Source organism: Rhagoletis zephyria, unplaced genomic scaffold (assembly GCF_001687245.7).
Source record: "Rhagoletis zephyria isolate East Lansing unplaced genomic scaffold, Rhagoletis_zephyria_1.1 Rzeph_scaffold_00727, whole genome shotgun sequence".
NCBI classification, from domain to species: Eukaryota; Metazoa; Arthropoda; class Insecta; order Diptera; family Tephritidae; genus Rhagoletis; species Rhagoletis zephyria.
In genome coordinates this window covers 82,280-101,939 of record NW_016157811.1, presented here as the reverse complement: position 1 = coordinate 101,939, position 19,660 = coordinate 82,280, and the positions used below count along the sequence as shown (strand labels likewise).

The window sequence follows — 19,660 nt, the reverse complement described above, 5'->3', positions numbered from 1 at the left end:
AATTTTCATCGTTATCTATTACCAACAGACATTATGTAAACTAAGTTTTAATATACCTCTGCACATGTGCGTTGGGTTGCAAAAATTCCGTTTTTTATTAGGCGACTTACGGAAGATTTCAAGACCAGGATGAACTCTTGTAAGAACAAAGGCGACTGAAAACCCACAAAGCTGCTGGAGCTGACAACCTGCCAGCTGAGCTATTTCAACTCTAATGTAGAATATGGTCAGATTAACGCATGCCCGACGACTGGAATTCAAGTGTGCTCTGCCCAATCCACAAGAAAGACGACCCCGCTATTCGCGCCACCTACCACGTGATCAGCCTTATAAGCATAGGTTACAAGGTCTTATCGAGCGTATTGTGTGAAAGACTGTAGCCCACCGTCAACGAACTGACTGGGCCTTATCAGTGTGGCTTTAGACATAGCCATTCCACCATAGACCAGGCGTTCGAAATACGCCTAAAGAATCGACACTCACCACCTATTTGTCGACTTCAAAGCCGCTTTCGACACCTCTAAAAGCGGCCCATGCACCGCGATGTCTAAATTTGGCATTCCCGCAAAACTGATACGGCTGTGTAAAATGACGTTGAGCAATACCGCCAGCTCCGTCAGAATTCGGAAAGACCTCTCCAAGCCTTTTTCTAGCAAGCGGGGGTTTATGAGATTTCTTTAATTTCATGTTGGAGAAGAAAATTAGAGTTGCAGAACAGAACCGCTCAGGTAAATTTTTAAACAAGAGCGTACAATTGCTGGCGTATGCCGATGACATCGACATCATCGGTAATAAGAACCGCGAGGTCTCTTCTGCCTTTTGCAAGTTGGATAAGGAAGCAAAGTGATTGGATCTGGTGGTCAACGAGGACAACACGAAGTATCTTCTGTCATTAAAAGAACAGTCAGCGCATTCGCGTCTTGGCGCTCACATCAATGTTGACAGTTATAATTTCGAGAATGTGTAGAATTTCGTTTACTTGGAAACCAGCATTGACAGGCTAGCCTTTTATACGCGGCTTGCGTTTTGGTACGCACGCCGTCGGGTTTGTTTTGTTTTTGCGTCACCCGAAGTTGGCTTGCGTGCGTTTGCATTTGATTTCATTGAGCGAAACGTCAAATAAAAATGTCACGCAGAACAAAAATTGGAAATTGAGTTAGCTTCACACGCGCGCCGTTCAATTTCGGCTGGGTCCCATACAACTTTTATGTACACGAGAAATTTTTAACAGTAAATTGACGGCGTGCGTGAATATTCACCGATAATAATATCAGCATCGAAATTCAACGCAGCATCACGCTTGCCAACAAGTGCTACAGTGGACTGCGTAGGCAATTAAGGAGTAAAGTTCTCTCCCGACTTACGAAAACCACACTCTATAAGTCATTCATCATGCCGGTGCTGGTATATGGCGCAGACCCATTGACAATGACAATATCCGATGAGGCGGCTCTTGGAGTATCCAAGAGAAAGACTTTGCGGAAGATTCACGGGCCTTTACGCATTGGCGACGGCGAGTACCGCAGACGATGGAACGATGAGCTGTAGGAGCTTTACAATGACATGAACATAGTGCAGCGTATTAAACAACAGCGAATCCGCTGGCTTGGCCATGTTGTTCGAATGAACACCGACATTCCAGCTCTAAAAGTATTCAACTCGGAATCCGCTGGTGGTAGCAGAGGAGGAGAGAGGCCCCACTGTGGTGGAAAAGCCAAGTGGAGAAGGACTTGGCTTCACTTGGCATTTCCAATTGGCGTCAAATAAGAAACAGCTGAAATTGCGCTGTGTCATTTTGACTGGCACACACTGTATAAAGTACAATGAAGTTTTTATTGCATATTTTTAGGCGCCAAAGTTATGTTTAGTCCCAAGATGATTAGTCCTTTCGCATGTTTTGTTTAGTGCGAATAGGGCTGCCGGTCAGACTTATCTGTGAAAAAATATTTTGTGAACTGGTGCCGCAAAATATGCTATACCTTTTAAAACATACCAAAAACTGTAGACTAACGATTTCAGATATCAAAAAAGATGAGTATTTATTTAAACACTAATACTTGTGATCAGATTTGATGCAAAAGTACCTTCTCTTTTCAGACGAACTTCTGCGTACGCTCTCCGGATCCATATAATTTATATTCGGTGTCTTTTGGTGATGGCGTTATCGGATCATATACCAAACAATTCTGTATATGGGCCGTGGGAAAATCTATAACACGCTTGATTGGCTCTACAAAGTTGGCACGCACTTCGGTAGTCATACCTGAGTTGGGCACACGTTGTACTGGACTGGGGAATTCACAACGCCGTTTTGGGCACTCCTTTGCAGACTTCTCATTGCACAATGTCTCGTCACTGCCAAGAAATACACGCTTGGTTGGTGCTGCCTTCTCATTCCAATTCCAGAATGTTATATTGTCTTTTCGTGCTACACTTGCCATCACCTCTTGTGGTGTGTAATGGACATAATCCAGGCGTGAAGTTGTCGCTGCAGGATCGAGCAATTTCGAATAGCCGGATTTAGCGCGATTAACTACCAAGCTTGAAGCGGCTACAGGAGATGGCAGTGGTATGGGTGAAGGCGTAGGTGGGTCAGGCGGTGCTCGCGGCTTCCAAAGGTAATCCTGACGCATCACACTACTGGCTGGACGCATTGGGCGACTTATGAAACGTAAACGACAATCTTCAAAGCTTTTCATCGATTGCACTTTTGGACCAAGCGATGGATTTATAATGTTATTTGGATCGGCATACTGTAATGAATAAGTAATGAGATAAATTGGTCTGTTGTTTAAAAACTGCATTTTTTTTCACCTTCCATGTGTAATTGGCTTTGTAATCGCTGGTGCGCATTTCCTCTAAGGTTGGATCCAGTTTATATGGTTTCGATTCTTTGATTTTCGCATGCGTATGATTTCCTATCATTGTGTCAGTCATGTAAACATGACTGCGATAGGTTGAGGTACGCATATCGTCCTTACACTCATCACTTGGCTTTTTGTAATCAATGAATCCAAAGTCGTTCATAATGCCGAGATTCAAAACCTTTTTGTTATTTCAGAAATGTACAATAGAAAAAATATTAAAAGTTTTACGAATTAAAATTAGAAGAAAAATACAAATTTTGTGTTTTCCCCTGTCTGGCGCCGGTATATGTAAATTAATTATTTCAAGCATATTTTGCATTAATAGATAAATAACGGTTACTAAGGTTTCACCAGTGTTATTTTTGTGTCGTAACATGTTGTTGCTACAGTTTGGTTTTAGAAATATGGGGTTAACGGTATCTTATTATTTTGTAGAATATTTTTTACTTTCTTTAAGTTCCTCAGTGTTCAACTATGCTAAACACTATAATTAAGATTAGTAGATCAACATGAGGAATTAACTCCAATGCGGTTCAAATAAAATGTAGGTGGCTCTCCGCAATATTAAGTTATACTCTTTAAGTATTTATTAATTTTTCGATTATTGAGAAATCTATTGCTGAGTCAATCTTGAAGCTGTAAAGTAAGAGACGTTCAAATCCATAATATAAGGTAAATATTTTTATTCATAATTAAATAATTTAAGCACTTTGGAATGCTTTTCGAATACCATGAGTTTTTGAATAATTTTATCTTAGACTGTTTTCTCCTCTTACTTCGTCGTATAAAATCAATGCGCTTAGAGCTGATAAATACAATTTTTAGAAATACTTTAACAGTATGAAATATCTACCTTTATATATTTTATATATGTAAGTATAAATTGATATTAGATAGCGTGGCAATAACATATTTTCGATATAGTATATGTACGAAAAAAATGAACGTAGATCTTGAGAAGATTGTAACAAGTATGTATGTACGCAATTCAGGCGACTTCTTTCAATGCCAAGAGCGATTGACGGAGGTATTCATATTGAGTACGTGCATGTTTGATTTCCAGTTCCGCAAGTTCAACCAACCTTTAAGGCAAAATATTTAATTAATGTCTTGCTTATATAGTTTGTTAAATGCAAATATTATACCCTTTTTTGAAGGCAGCTACACGGCGATTACGAAATCCTACTAATTCTTCTTTTCCACAGGCAGACATGGATTCGAATTTCTCGCATGCTTCTGCTTGCGCTGTCTCGGCCTGTTGTTTGGAGAATATTGAAACATAATAATATTTAAATTTAAACATTTTACTTAGAAAAAAAAAAATACTTTTACAAGCAATATTATTTTGACTGTTTCAAACTGCATGCGGGGTGTTAATAATTAAATTAAACAAAGGACAAAATTTATGAGTATCTTTGTGCTCTTATAGTGCAGTTTACAGTAGATTGGTGAAGTTGTGGATAATAGGTAACATAACAAACACATAAAACCGTTAGGAGACACATATTTATGGATAAACTACATACATACATACATATATGCTGAGTAAACAAATATTACACCAAGTACCTCTTGAACATCCAAAGGCTGCACATGAATTCGTTGAAAGTAGTTTGTTTGGTTTTTTGTATAGATTGCATTTTAAAAAGTGTGAATAGAAAATTTTTTATTTTAAAACTAGTACAAAAAAGTTGTAAATATTTTTAGACAGTGGGTGTTGAAAGCAAAAATATGGTATACATGTATGTAAAAGTTTAAGTAAACAGTGATGAATACTAAACAAATTTTGCACACTATTACAAAATGGCAGTATGAAAGCATTTTAAACAGGTCAAAAAATTATAATTAAATATAATTTAAGTAACATTTCTTACAGCATGTACGTCCTTGTTTTTGGCACGCGCCTTCTCTAAATTACGATTGGCCGCCTCATACGCGGCCAGGCAGCGTAAACGGCGTATTAATAGTGCTTTGGCTGCATCGCTATCCCGCTGATAGTAACGCAAAGTATCCCCCAGCTTCAAGTCCTGATCGCTAGAGACACGTGCTTCTAAATTCTGTAAAGTTCCCAGCCATTATAAGGTGATATTAAATTCTAATAGTTAACAGCAAATATGTAGTTACTACCTTAATCTTCTCAAAGATCTCAGCTGATTTGGCACAAAAGGTCTCCATGCTCCCTTTCTCTGCTGTCGATAGTTGCATGAGGGCATTCGAAATTTTTTGATGACATTCGCTGACTTCCTTATGGCGCTGAGTCATTTTCTCAGTACGCACTGCGGCGTCACGTAAATGTCCATGATATTCAATGAGAAATTGTAGCTCATTTTCGAAAAAGTCATTTACATCCCGAACTGTTGCGCTCATTAATATTTCATCCGTTGTCTTGCCCAACGATTTAACAAATCCACCGAAAATAGCCATTTTCTTGCGTGGCTTTGCACAGAGATCTTGGTCATATTCGAGAAACACTTTCAAATGCTGATCTACACGGAATACTGGGTGATTTGCGAGCCGACGCAAGAATACTTCATGCATTGCTACGGTTTTCTTAAAAGTAGCCAGGTATTCGCTAAGGTATACAGATACATTTTTATAAAAAAATGATACATAAAATGAAACGCTTGTACTCACGCTTCGAGTTCAGATTTCATTTTCTTAAACTCCTCTTTAGTCATGTTTCCCTCGCCCTCACCGAGTCGTTGCAATTTTTCGCGTGAGGCATCAAAATCTGGGCGTGGCGGACATGGCGGTATCTGTAAAAGTCATAGTTGATTTTAGTGTTTTTAAAAACTTTAATTTATTTTTCTTTTCAAATGTGTACATATTATGAACTTACGATATAGCCAGCATATTCCTCATTCTCTTCGAAGCGGTCATGCAGCCAAACAAATTCCTCATGCTGACGTACCACATTATTATCCTGTTTAGCAAAACCGGGCAATGTGGTGCGAGTGTGAACAGTGAACTTAACTTTGTCCTTTTCGCTCAGTGCGTCAGAAATCTCCACATGCAACGTGTTCTCCGCTAGAGCGGCAGGAGTAATAGCTGATGAAGAAGATTCTGAAGTGGCTGTACCACTGCCATTATTTGTGGTCGTTGTTAAGGGGTTACCAACGTCATTTTCTCGCTGCACCGCTGGAGACGCAATCTCCATTATAGTGGGTTTACTGGTCGGAGTGATGATGTCGACCCCTAAAGGCACACTTTGTTGCAAATTTTCAATTGCCGTTGTGTCATCCGTGCCGTCCTAATAATGGAATAATGGAGAAACAATTGTTAATTAATTTAGTTTTTAAGGAAGTAGAAAGTGCATATGTGTGTATATAAATTGTATGTATACGGCAAACTGCTAAAACTCTGAATTGCGAGATATCACATATTTTCGTCACTATTGCAGCATTGACGCCTATTTTATTTGTATACTTATTTTAAACTTTTACAAAAGAAACTGATAAACGACGATAAGCGGCACGTCCGCTAAAAAGGGAGGAACTGGGTCGCCGGATGACTTTGACTCATTCGAACCGCTGATATCAAAGAAAAGCTAATCACAATCCAACAAAGCCGAATACAAAATGAATAAAACCTTGTAAATAGGAACATTTCAACTTGATTGACTATTAACAAATGGAATAACTTAATCCAATAACAAAGATTTTTCGCATAAAATATTCAACAAATTAAATAATCAGTATACATATGTCTTACCATCATCTTTACGGTGATAGCTTAATTATATTTAATTATCAAATAAGATAGAACAATTTTCACAGAATTTTTTCACGTTGCAACTTTCTGTATTATATTTTTTTGTTTGGTTTATTTTTTGTTAAAAAATACTGGCAAACGAGATGAGTAAAAAATTTGTTTGTGCCGCCTCCCTTCTGCTTTCGAAGATTGAAAATCAGCTGTACGCCGACACAGGGTAACTCTTTAAAATCGAAAAATTGCGGCTACTGAAAATTTTCAGTTCCTTCTGTAGTACAGTAAAACCTGGCAGAGTTGGGACCAGAAATGTCTGTCCTCTTCGGCACTGCAAAGGGTTGCCAATTCGCAGGGTGCACTTGATGATTTTTTTCTTTTTTCGTCATTCCATTATTCGAAAAAATTGTTTTTGATGATGCATTGCCGAACGTCATTTTTTGCAGTTATTCGAAAAATTGTTTTTGATGACGCGTTTCCGAACATTTTTGCAATTAATTAAAAAGTTTTAAAATTTTAATTTTTCAAACTTATTTAGTATTTTGAGTACGCAGTTTGGGAAATCTTTAGCAATTTGTACAACGATTTAGGGGTGGGGGCGGAGGGAGAGGGTCGCCAACGCCCCCTAAACGAAAGAGGATGGACGCCGCTTTATGAATAGTCACCCCTCGCCCCCAAGAAAAGACGAAAGTTGTACATAAAATCCATTATATCGAATTTCTTAATTTTTTCCACATTTCGCTTTGATCAGAGAATAATAAATTTTCTCTCATAAGCTATGCATTCCTTGACAATTTTATTTTATTTTCCACTCTTTTTTATATTAATTTTATATTATGTTATTTTTATATTCTTTTAAGTTCTTTTAAGCTCGAAATCCTTTAAAACACGAAAATAATAAAAAAAAATCCAAGAAATTTGGCTTATGTATACTTTCAACCTGGCAAAGTCGTAATTTTTATTGATATACATTACTTTTATCTCATTCGCTTTCGCTTTGATCAGAGAATAATTAATTTTCGTTCATGAGCTACATACATATGTATTCCTTGAGAATTTTATTAGATTTTATTTTTCATAAAAAAAAAGTTTTTAAAAGATGCACTGAAATTTTTTTAATTTAAACCCGGTTGTGGCAACGAAATACGTGCTACGTTTAGAACCGTCTTTTAATCAACCCTTTTGTTAAAGCTCATTAACGTTATACATTTTAAAAGCCATAAATTTTAATTGTAAATTGCACTTTCTGTTAAAATCAAAAGAAATTGGAACTTTAAATAAAAAAATATGTATCGTCACCCTTATGCCCTTATGCCCGAAAGTGCAAATTCATCAGTTTTGAGTTATTAGGTTGACTTGATTAACCTTTGGATGTTCTATGTTATACCGAAAACCAGAATACCATGCGTACACGGAAACCACATATTTTACAATTTCAATTGCATAAATAGAGTTAGGTCTCGTCAAAAAAACTTTCAAACTTGATTTCCCAAAATTTTAGTTTTTACACATTTATTTGGGCGACGATATGAATGACATTTGTTAAGTATAATAATGATGATGTAATGGAAAATCCCTGTCCACGTGATTTTGACAAAGCATTAAAAAGCACTTACGAGTGTATTTAAAAAACCACTTGGTACATTTATATGTCCTAGAGAATGACAATTTTTATATACAGAATACGAATAGCTCTCTAATTTAACTTGCGGCGAATTATGAAAAGGCTCTTGAAACTTATGAAGAATATTATTATAAAAATTCAACATAACTTAGCTGCTATTTACAAAAACAAAAACGAAAACAGTTATAACAAAAATTCTAAGTGACGCGACACCAGTGAAATAAGAACTGAAGTGAGTGGCTGAAATTATCAATTCTTAATAATCAATTAACTGTAAATTGTGTAAGTTGTGAGAGACCTAATCGAATATGAGCAAAGTATGCACAAGAATACTTAGCCATAAGCTACATATGAGAAAAATAATTTATTTCACTTTAACCATTTTTGGCGGTAGATGGATAAATACTTTTCTCTTATCGAAATATCAAAAATTTTAATTTTAACTTGGTTATAATGAATTGTAAAGCTTAATATATTATCAGTAAGTAATTTAGCCAATTCATACAAGATTGGGATTTTATTTTGCACAGGAAAGTAGTACAAGAGCGATTTAAGTGTTTTTCTGGCGATTTTTTTTATGCGTAATAAAATGTACAGCAGATTAACTTAAATGAGAGATTAGAGTCAATAATATAGAAAATACATGCACATATATGTATGCAGTGGCGGATTTACAGTCTTTGCCGTTCTAGACCCTATATTACTAGCCGCCCTTGTCTCAACTTCGGTTATTTAGCTACTACATATGAATTTACTTTTTTGCCGAAATATATTATTGATAAAATAACACCGATCTCTATATTGCTTCCTGTTAACATTTGTCGTTTTATCCCTCGTCGGTGAACAACAGACAATGCAGACCAAGAGCTCAAGATCAAAAAACTCATCATACTTCAAATATATTCGGCCGCCCGCACTCACGGAAATGACGTTTTGGACATTTTTCATATGATGTGACCTTCAGAATAGACTGCCTGTAGATATTTCATCTATTTATAATATCACTAATGTGCTGTCAAATGGACAACCCATCTGAAGTATACTTGCCAACCATGGTGTATTTAACAAGGTGGTGTTGGGGCGCCAGCTGAGTTTTTCGCCGTGGAGAGCATTACGTCAAAATGATGGGTTTGTTGTAACTCATACTAATGACAGTATGGATATCTGCATATATCTAATTTGTTAGTGTTATTTTTTACTTATATACGGCTAACACCATCGTGTTAAATACGCCTTGCTTGCAACAAAGCACTTTCAACATGGGCTGGAAGTTCTTTAAGACCATTAGAATTCGCAAGCACCCTTGAATTCTGCTGTCAACAGTCGTTGCATTGAGCTCATCTGCTCTTTTGCCAGAGTGCCAGAGTGCTAGGCCACTTTCTCAATTTGGTGAATAACACTATGGCCGTATTTCTTTATTCATTCTGAACGTTTGGAATAAACTTTTTTGTTTACTTATTCTTTAGAACGTTCCTGATGATATGTTAACGTATATTTCAAACGCATTCTGTTTATTCCGGCTGTGAAATTCGATTATCCGGAATGTATAAAGAAACGCAGCCTATATTAACAAGCTAAGCTCACAAAAAATTTCAATCGATCTGAAGTATGATGGTTGAATAGCTCAGCTGGCAGGCCGTCAGCTCCAGCAGCTTTGCTCTTTTTCAGCCGCGTAATCGCTACTCGTACCTCCTCATAGTCAGGCGGTCGGACATCGACTCCATCTTCACCGACTGTGGGCTTGGGTTCGTCTTCTACACAACTTTCAGAGCTGCTGCCATTCAATAGGGTGAAAAAGTGTTCCCTCCATAATTTAAGTACGTTTTGGACATCAGTCTCTAGGTCGTCATGGTTTTTCTTACAGGTGTTCGCCCTGGTCGAATCTGAATATATCGTTTTCTAATAAAGAATGAACACTTTACATATTAATAGCTCTGAGGGTCAATTCCCGTTCTGCGTTATCGTGAAGTGAAGTGAAAAGTATAAAATTAACAGCGAAATAAATGCGGTATAAAGGTGATATTTTTAACACTTCACGATAACGCAGAACGGGAATTGACCCTCTGATCAAATACTAGCTCTGATCCAATACTTTTCGTGAAAAATCCTGCAAAACTGTCAAACAGCAAAATTACTCTCTGAAGCGAGAGTAAAAAGTGAGTAACAACAAAAAGTACGGGAACTAAAAAAGTATTTTTCCTGTAAAAACGTCAACCAGTGATCGCTTGACACTTTTGATGATTTTTCCAGAAGAAAAAGTTCGGGTAAAATCTTGCAACTTCATTCTCTACACAAGTCTCCAAAAATCGCTCTCATTTGAGGTACGGAATAATTTTTCCTGTAACTTCCTGCAAGTTTGTGTAAAAACCTGTAAGTTCATGGATCACTGGATCAGAGCTAATAAGTGTTTGCTCATGTAGAGGTTAGTTATATTTTTTATACGAGAATTGAAGTCGGTTTTTTTGCTAAAAATTACTTGTTTAAGTAGAGATTCAATTCTAAACTAGTTAATTTTTGGATTTTCATGCAAACTGCCAAAAATTCCAAAATATAATGTCCTCAATAATAAAATCTCGACACGATGGAGTTTAACATACCTATAAATTTAAAAAATTACATAATTATTTAAAAAGTTAAATTTTACAGGGCTGTGTAATCGTTATTTTTTTTAGTTTTAGTTATTGATTAGAAAATATAACTTAATTTTTAGATGTTTTCTTGTCATACAAATGCAGTAATGGTAATGTATTTGTAATGATAATTGTAATTGTAATGGTAATGGTAATCGTTATTGCAATTGCAGTAGGTAACAGTCGCCATTTTCGTTTTCTCCTAAGCCTTTGTTGTGTTATTCGTACTCGTGATCGTGTTCGTGTTCGCTTCCGTTCGTCTTCACATTTATCCTTCTCTTCGGCTTCTTAATCGTTCTGGTTTTTGTCTTAGTATTACTTAACATTAAGAGTGTCACATATTTTTTTATGATAATTATTTATTTGACTCCTTAAAAAAAAACAACGGAAGCTAATTTTGTTTTCTAAGCCTCAAAACTCAAGAAACATCGATTATTTTCCGAGCAATAAATATAACTTAGTAGAAAAAATCATTAAAAAGCAATTTTTTTTAGTAAAAGTTTTAACCGTTACGATCTCTGGTTAAAATTGCTTGTGGATATAAGATTTTCAAAATATGTATTTCTTTACTTCTTATTTTCTTATGATGCGAGTATCACTTTAAAAATCACTTAAATATCTAAGGAACTGAATATTAAAAAAAAACATGAATTTCACTATTTACTGCATTGAAAAAATTGCATTTCATAATAAAAAAAATATGTATGCCTTTTTCAAAAGTCAAATGAATACAAATATTTTATGAAATCTTTTGTTTCTTTAAATTTTTTCGGGCACGACCAATTTTCTTAATTTCAGTGATAAACTGCATCATTTCGACACACTTCCACTCTTGCGCATCGATTTTTCATCTTTGCTTTTAGCCAAATTTTCACTATACTCGAAAATATACATAGCTGCCATTCATATTCAGATCAGTTCAGTCCAGTCCATCGTGTTATTTAGCCAGCGCAGAAAATTACGTGTCCGTCATACAAAAGTAAGCATTTTCTTCAGCCACATTTTACATATTTTCCATGAGTTTTGCAATATATAAATATTTGAAATCAAAAATTTAATATTTGTGCTACAGTTTTGCTATAAATTTAAATGAAACAAATCATTTTTAGCTGGTGAAATGTGAAATTTTTTAATTTCCAACAAATACAATGGGTGAAAAATTGCAAGTGCCAAATGGTGAAAAATCGAATTTTCCTTTGCCTTTTACCAAATTTAAGAGAGCACAAGAGCGAAGCTATTGCAAAGCGGAAGAGAAAGCGAGCGGTAGTGGTGCACACATTTTCGTTGTTAACACATTTGTATACATGTGAGAGGCCGAGGGGCAATCAAAATGCTTGGGCCCATGGTGCTTTGGCCTAATAATAATGAAATTAAAAAAAAAAAATGCGAATGTTGAATTAAACAAGTACTTTTCATATGTACCTTTGTTTGATTTCAAGATTTCAAAGCATTAATTAGTGTCGAAAGTGCGTTTAGTTTTAGAAATGTGTGCGTTTCGTTGCTACAAAAACAACAACAATACAAAGTGTACTTGAATATGGCGAAAAATCAATAATTCCAATTGAATAATCGGATGAATCAGTGTATTACATATTTAGAGTAAATTAGCAACAATTTGCCATAAAAAATGTATAAATTTCTTTTGCAGAAAATAGATAAAAATGTCGACACTGAAGTGCTACCAAGATGAGGAGAGCGAGTCGCAATATGGTCGCGTTTTTGCCGTTTCCGGTCCCGGTGAGTAATGATTTAAGCAAGCAAAAAAGTGCTAGTGATGTTGATTGACGTTCATAAAAATGCAATTAGTTTTTGAATTATCCATTTATTATTTTAAAAGTAAATTAATAATATATATAATAATATATATATATTAAAGAAAAATTAATTGGGGGGGGGGGACCTTTATTAGAGCAAAAGAAGACTACTCAACAATTTTTAGAATTTATTTCTGTCTGTCCGTCTGTCGGTTTGTATATTTATATGCGCATAACTCGAAAACTAATGCATGGAGTTAAATGCAGTTTTCGCCGATGATTAAAATACAAAAAGAAAAAAATTAGAGAGTTGCCACCTGTTTGAAATTTGCAGTTTAAGTAAATTGATAAGACATAGTAAACATTGCAATACGGCTGACAAAAGAAAGAGGTTTAAGAAGGCTTACAGCCGAAAATATTTTTGCTGATGGTTCCCACCTGTTTGAAAATTTTAATTTATTTCAATTGATAAGATAACTTGAATATAGCAATATGGGTATAAAACTGAAGAGGTTTAGGAAAGTTTACTGCAGAAAATATTTCTGTGGGTAGCCACCTGTTTGGAAAATTTGATTCAATTAAATGGATAAAATAAATGAAATATTTTAAGACGACCGGGCATTTGGTAGTTAGTACAATTGTTTTCATTATTTGAGTAGTTTAATTCTTAATGAATATCTTTTTCGACACATATCTTTGGTTTATAAATATACTTCATATATTTTCTAGTTGTTACTGCGGAACGAATGGCTGGCTCTGCTATGTACGAATTGGTGCGTGTAGGTTACTACGAATTGGTCGGTGAGATCATTCGTCTAGAAGGTGACATGGCAACCATTCAAGTGTACGAAGAAACTTCCGGTGTAACCGTCGGTGATCCAGTGTTACGTACAGGCAAACCGTTATCTGTGGAATTGGGTCCTGGTATTTTGGGTAGCATTTTCGATGGTATTCAACGTCCTCTAAAGGACATTGGCGAAGCCAGTGGTTCCATATATATACCGAAAGGTGTAAATATTCCTTCGCTTTCACGCACTGAGGCTTGGGGATTCAATCCGACAAATGTGCGCGTCGGTTCGCATATAACCGGTGGCGATCTATATGGCATTGTTCACGAGAATACGCTGGTAAAACATCGTTTAATTGTGGGTCCACGTTGCAAGGGTACAGTGCGTTATATCGCGCCCGCGGGCAATTACACAGTGGAGGATGTGATTTTGGAAACCGAATTCGATGGTGAAATTACAAAACACACAATGTTGCAGGTGTGGCCTGTGCGTCAACCACGTCCAGTTACTGAAAAACTGCCTGCAAATCATCCCTTGTTCACGGGCCAACGTGTATTGGATTCACTATTCCCTTGTGTACAAGGCGGCACTACAGCTATACCGGGCGCGTTCGGTTGTGGCAAAACTGTAATCTCACAGGTATGATTACTATTTTGAATATTGTCAAAAAAATTGCTGATTAATTTGCTTGCAGGCGCTCTCGAAATATTCCAACTCGGACGTCATCATTTACGTCGGTTGCGGTGAGCGTGGTAACGAGATGTCTGAGGTATTACGTGATTTCCCCGAGCTGACTTGTGAGATTGATGGCGTGGTCGAGTCTATTATGAAACGTACCGCCTTGGTAGCCAACACCTCCAACATGCCGGTAGCTGCGCGTGAAGCCTCCATCTACACCGGTATCACACTCTCTGAATATTTCCGTGACATGGGTTACAATGTTGCCATGATGGCTGACTCGACATCACGTTGGGCTGAGGCGTTGCGTGAAATTTCCGGACGTTTGGCTGAAATGCCTGCCGATTCTGGCTACCCAGCCTACTTGGGTGCACGTCTGGCCTCCTTCTACGAGCGTGCAGGTCGCGTTAAGTGTTTGGGTAATCCCGAACGCGAAGGCTCGGTGTCTATTGTCGGTGCGGTATCGCCACCTGGTGGTGATTTCTCTGATCCCGTTACTTCCGCTACACTCGGTATTGTGCAAGTGTTTTGGGGTCTAGACAAAAAACTGGCGCAGCGTAAACATTTCCCTTCGATTAACTGGTTGATTTCATATTCGAAGTACATGCGTGCATTAGATGAATATTATGACAAGAATTTCCCAGAATTTGTACCACTTCGTACAAAGGTTAAAGAGATTTTGCAAGAGGAAGAAGATTTATCGGAAATCGTGCAGCTGGTCGGCAAAGCATCGTTGGCGGAAACAGATAAAATTACACTGGAAGTTGCAAAACTTGTGAAGGATGACTTTTTACAACAGAACTCCTACTCGCCTTATGATCGTGTGTGCCCATTTTACAAAACTGTGGGCATGTTAAGGAATATGCTGGCCTTCTACGAGCTAGCTCGCCATGCTGTAGAATCCACTGCCCAGTCAGATAATAAGATCACATGGAATAGTATACGTGATGCGATGGGCAATATCATATACCAACTATCGTCAATGAAATTCAAGGTTGGTATAAAAAAATGTTAAAAATTTTATTGTGAAACAAAAATGAATTTTTAAAAAATCTAGGCTGTGCATTTATCAGGATAATCAAAAAAAAAAACCTGGGCGGCCAAATTTTTTTCTCCAAATTTTGAAAATTCGACGGTTTTTTGCCTATATTTGCTTTGTATGCTATTTTCAACAGATGATACAAAAAACGATACATTTTCAAAACTTGGAGAAAAAAAATTTGGATTAGTGAATCTGAGTATGAGGCATTGTTCGTATGGCGAACAGCTAAGCGCACTCCAGTTTTTTTTTGGTGTTCCACAGCATTACATGCAGTTCTTTAATTAATTTAATTTTTATCGCTTTCATGCACTCTTTCAGGATCCCGTTAAAGATGGTGAGGCGAAAATCAAAGCAGACTATGAACAACTTCACGAAGATTTGCAGCAGGCCTTTAGAAATATGGAAGACTAAATCTAAACAATCTGATGGCAAGTTTAAACACACAAATACATAATAACCAAAGCCAAGTAATATAATGAAAATGAATATCAGTTTAAGCAAACCATCAATATATTTAATTTATTCATTTATCATATAACTGATATATTTGAAACTAGTCATTTCAACTAGTCATTTACGTATTACCGTAATATTTATGAAAATAAAGTTAGGATCAGTTTAACGAAAAAAAATTTATAAAAAAATAGTATTCATCCTTAATTTACCTCTTTATGTCCTATAAGCAAATGTTAATACATACATATAACTTAAAAATCACAATGGAATGAATGGTGAAATTGGAAACAAATCACCTATGAAAGGCGAACAATAACTAGTGGCTAACGAATAACAAATTTAGAGGCAAACGAACCAAAGATACTTCAACTATAGATATACAACGTATGTGTATTCATATGAAAATTAAATATACATTCGTAAGTGCGTAACACAAAGGTTAAATACTTAAAGAAAATACCTAAATAAATACAGACTTGTTATATTTCAAAGTGTTTGGCTATAATTATTAACTGTATAATACCTATATGTAGGGTGTTTCTACAATATGCGTTCAATAAATTTATGATTTTCATACTGTTACGATTCGAGTTCATAAATTAAAGAGAAAGAAAACGATTATTGCAATTTTTGTTATTTGTAAATATTTATAAAGGCTTACTGGTCTTATGAATCGCCATTTTATATGTATTTTAAAGTGCAATCAATGTGTTGTCCTATCCGGTTAACAGTTTTAGGTTATTTATTTATTGTAAAATAAACCAAGTTACATGGAGATTATTGAAAAAAAAATATCTATATGTATTATTCACGTTATTAAATAAAAATATAACTAAACATATTTAATTCTTCATTCCATTTTTTTTTAAGGGAGTTCCGTGTTAGAAAAGAATATCATTATTTCAACGCCCTATTGCCCTTTTTTGAAAATACGTTTATTTTTTCCATCAACTTACCCTCAGGACTTTAAAAAATGTTAAACCAAATCTCTAGAGATTAGGGCTGTGCGATTAACTGATTGTTCAATATTTATATTAATCATAAAGTAAATAACTCAATTATTCGATTAATTGGAAATAACGATCACTAAAAGTTCAGTTACTCGAGTTATCAATATTTTTATTAACCAAACTAAAATATTTGAGTAATTTGCTTTATGATTAAGCAACGTTATGAGTAAAATGAGTAATCAAATTTTCAAAGTACTCTTTACATATGAAGAAGTAGAAGTGACTTGATAATATCAAAAAAAAAAAAAGAAAAAAAATATCTATATAAACAAAAAAATTTCGTTTCGTTATTTATTAAAATATAACTTATCAAAAAATTTCATTTGCTTATTATCAATAAACAAAATATGAAAAGAAAAATAGTTTCGTTAGTTATCAAAAAATGTTAACAAAAAAAATTCGTTTCGTTGATTATGTATAATTTTATATAGCTGGTACAAGGTACTGTTAGTAAATTTTTTGCTCCCAATAGTCTACTAAGTTGGCTTCCAAATCGCAAATTCCATTGAATGATTCTATGATAGAAAATGCTTCTGTGGTATTCTCACTTCTTGGTTCGTATTGGGAGACTTGGTTTAGTAGTGTACCAAGCAAATTGTCACTGTCTTCATGTACTTCACTACTTGAATTAGCAGCAGGCTCCTGCGTCTGAAAAAGATTTCAGAACACTAGCAATTGTATGTATCCTTATATATTAAATCATAGAGATCAAACATATATACATACATTGTTGCCACTTTCATGCATTTTAAAGTAGCGAGCCTTCAAATACTGCAACTGATTTTAAAGGTGCGTATTCTGGACTGTGGAGCAATCGTCTCAGTCGCGGATCAAGATAGATTGTTGCCGCCACGGTTGGGTTTTGGAGCAAGTTATCTTTCCTCTGGTTTAAGGACTGCAACAAAAGTTTGGAAATGTGATGTTTGTCCGCTTCTTTCTTTACAACAAGAATCATTTCCAAATAGGTTTTAATGAAGACTTCAAATAGCAAATTTTTTCTTGTAATTTTACGGTAGTATTTTTAACTATGCTAAAGCTGTTTAAAAATTCATCTACAAATGACCAGTAAATATTGGCTTCTTTTATATTTTCTGAGATGAATGTGTCTAAGTTTGTCAACCGTTTAAGTAACTCATACGAGTAAGACCAACGAGTTGGACACTCAGCTATGGGAGGCAATAAATTGTGTGATAATAATAGTTTATGCATTGCTGGCGTCCGCAGCTTTCTCACTACATTGCGGCATTCTCTAAAACAGTTTTTAATTTCCCCATTTTTAAAAACATCGTTTACGCTTACCTGTACGGTATGCGCCGCACATCTTATAATTACAATTGACACTAAAAATAAAATTATGTGATGCACGCAATACTATTATTATTAAAAATTACAGTTAAACAAAATTATATTATTTATTTTAGTTTATTTTATCTTATTTGGTTTTATTTTATTTTACTTACATTTTTTTATTGTAATTTAATTTATTTACTATATTTTTACTATTAATTAATTAATTAATTAAAATTTTTTTATTTTTATGTTTTATTTTTTAATTAATTGTAATTTGTTTTTTTTTATATTTACATATTTTTATATTGTAATTGTTTTGTTTTATATTATTATTATATATTTTATGATTATAATTTTACATTATCTATATTTGGTTTTAATATTTTGTATTTGCTTTTTTAATTTTTTCCTTAATTTTTATTACGTTTGATATTTTTGTTTGATATTTTTGTTTGTTTTTTTTTTATTATTTTTTAAGTTAATTTTATTTTATTTTTCTTTCTTTTTTTATAGTAATGTAAACTACTTTTATTGCTACTAATATCATTCAATCGCTTACGAAAATTTTGCGAAACACAAGTGTCGAATTTTAGGTCTTCAAAAATGGTTTCGAAATTTTCCAAAAATGTATCGTCGACATCTTCCGATGGATTTGGTAAAGCCACTTTTACTTCCTTACTTTCCTGTTGCAGGAGGTTTCCGCAGCTTACCAAGTTGCTGCCATGATCACTTGTGATATTGTACACTTGAATAATTGTGATACGATATCTACATATTGAAATTAAAAAAAAAAAGTTATAGTAATAAGTAAATAAGTGTTGACTATTGAATTTTCAACAAAAGTTAGTTAAGTAATTAAGTGTGTATATTAATTTTGAAACTAAAAAACGCTAATGCTACAAAAAACGCTCCGCTATCTTTAATATCAAGTAATTATTGACACATACCTTTCTAGACTTTTCAAAATTAGCCCTTTTAGGTTTCCTCGGGTGTGTTTTCCACGAAAGTTTTTTACTGCCAACGTTTTTATGGTAATTTCTCCATTTAATAAATATTACGATATTACGTTACGAAACAGCCGCTGGGCACTGGCAATTTTTATAGATATTATGCGATTTTTTAGTGTTGCAGGTTTTTGCATTAAAATCTCCCCTTTATTATTACGAGTAATTTTGTTCTATCTAAACTGTAGATATATTGGCGTAAATAACTTTTGAAAAGTGTTGGTATTAAAATACGCACAAGTATCTTTCACGTCGTTTTCACATAGCTCAAGCTTAATTTTAATGCTCGTCCTGAACAAAGGCTTCCTTATGTTTTCTGATCAAATGGCTTTGGAAATTTCCCAAGTGATCACTTGTTAATTTCGCTTGGCAAAATTTGCACACAAATAACCCTCTCCAATCAAAAATCCCGATAGCACTAATTCGCCTACTTTTTTACGACCCATTATTCCCGCAATTGCTTGAAATAATAAAATTTGCCTGTTAATTAAATTTTATGTTTGCAGCAGAAACAATTTTCCTTTTCTGATATTTCTTTTTTTGATAATCAAAAAAGCGGATTTTTTTGAAAATGGAAGAGCAAAATCGGCCCTCTCTTTGTTAGAAGTTGCGAGATTTTACCCGAAGAATTTTTGCTGGTAAAAGGTGTGTACTCGTACGCCCAACTATCTAAAGTTTTAGAAAACTTTTACTGGTTTTGCGTTCTCGTACCCAAAAAACTTGCAAAGTAGGGGATATTGAGAGAGAAAAATGTGAAAGAGAGCTGCAAATTTCTGCTGGAAAATTTTTTCCCAGCTAAAACTTGCAAGTAA

At 34.8% G+C, this 19,660-nt stretch overlaps 3 protein-coding genes across 7 annotated transcripts; 1 reads left to right on the top strand and 2 right to left on the bottom strand.

Moving 5' to 3' along the window:
* Positions 1–1,950: 1,950 nt before the first annotated feature.
* Positions 1,951–3,045, bottom strand: LOC108361275 (uncharacterized). Its single transcript, XM_017613868.1, has 2 exons — positions 2,815–3,045; positions 1,951–2,753 (listed from the first exon to the last, which is right to left on the bottom strand). The coding sequence occupies exons 1-2, from the start codon at positions 3,025–3,027 to the stop codon at positions 2,094–2,096; spliced, it is 873 nt and encodes a 290-aa protein (XP_017469357.1). The 5' UTR covers positions 3,028–3,045; the 3' UTR covers positions 1,951–2,093.
* A 481-nt stretch (positions 3,046–3,526) lies between these two features.
* Snx6 (sorting nexin 6) lies at positions 3,527–6,773 on the bottom strand. Of its 4 annotated transcripts, none has more exons than XM_017613864.1 (8): positions 6,579–6,773; positions 5,707–6,117; positions 5,502–5,623; positions 4,995–5,439; positions 4,742–4,924; positions 4,437–4,454; positions 4,013–4,122; positions 3,527–3,949 (listed from the first exon to the last, which is right to left on the bottom strand). In XM_017613864.1, exons 1-8 carry the CDS (start codon positions 6,582–6,584, stop codon positions 3,856–3,858), a joined length of 1,389 nt encoding a protein of 462 aa, XP_017469353.1. In that variant the 5' UTR covers positions 6,585–6,773; the 3' UTR covers positions 3,527–3,855. The 4 variants fall into 4 exon arrangements, with proteins under 4 accessions (XP_017469353.1, XP_017469356.1, XP_017469355.1 ...); XM_017613867.1 differs by lacking the exon at positions 6,579–6,773 and adding an exon at positions 6,311–6,403; XM_017613866.1 differs by lacking the exon at positions 6,579–6,773 and adding an exon at positions 6,211–6,284.
* Positions 6,774–11,713: 4,940 nt separating this feature from the next.
* On the top strand, positions 11,714–15,796 carry LOC108361273 (V-type proton ATPase catalytic subunit A). Of its 2 annotated transcripts, none has more exons than XM_017613861.1 (5): positions 11,714–11,805; positions 12,475–12,563; positions 13,310–14,007; positions 14,063–15,040; positions 15,407–15,796. In XM_017613861.1, exons 2-5 carry the CDS (start codon positions 12,488–12,490, stop codon positions 15,497–15,499), a joined length of 1,845 nt encoding a protein of 614 aa, XP_017469350.1. In that variant the 5' UTR covers positions 11,714–11,805; positions 12,475–12,487; the 3' UTR covers positions 15,500–15,796. The 2 variants fall into 2 exon arrangements, with proteins under 2 accessions (XP_017469350.1, XP_017469351.1); XM_017613862.1 differs by lacking the exon at positions 11,714–11,805 and adding an exon at positions 12,032–12,353.
* The last annotated feature ends 3,864 nt before the right edge of the window (positions 15,797–19,660 follow it).

Coding starts and splice junctions, on each gene's coding strand:
- LOC108361275 (XM_017613868.1), bottom strand. CDS start 3,027: ATGAACGACTTTGGATTCATTGATTACAAAAAGCCAAGTGATGAGTGT. Junction 2,754..2,814: donor AAGCCAATTACACATGGAAG/GTGAAAAAAAAT, acceptor TATTCATTACAG/TATGCCGATCCAAATAACAT.
- Snx6 (XM_017613864.1), bottom strand. Junction 5,624..5,706: donor AGGAATATGCTGGCTATATC/GTAAGTTCATAA, acceptor TGACTTTTACAG/ATACCGCCATGTCCGCCACG. Junction 4,925..4,994: donor AGATCTTTGAGAAGATTAAG/GTAGTAACTACA, acceptor GGAACTTTACAG/AATTTAGAAGCACGTGTCTC.
- LOC108361273 (XM_017613861.1), top strand. CDS start 12,488: ATGTCGACACTGAAGTGCTACCAAGATGAGGAGAGCGAGTCGCAATAT. Junction 14,008..14,062: donor GCAAAACTGTAATCTCACAG/GTATGATTACTA, acceptor ATTTGCTTGCAG/GCGCTCTCGAAATATTCCAA. Junction 15,041..15,406: donor TATCGTCAATGAAATTCAAG/GTTGGTATAAAA, acceptor GCACTCTTTCAG/GATCCCGTTAAAGATGGTGA.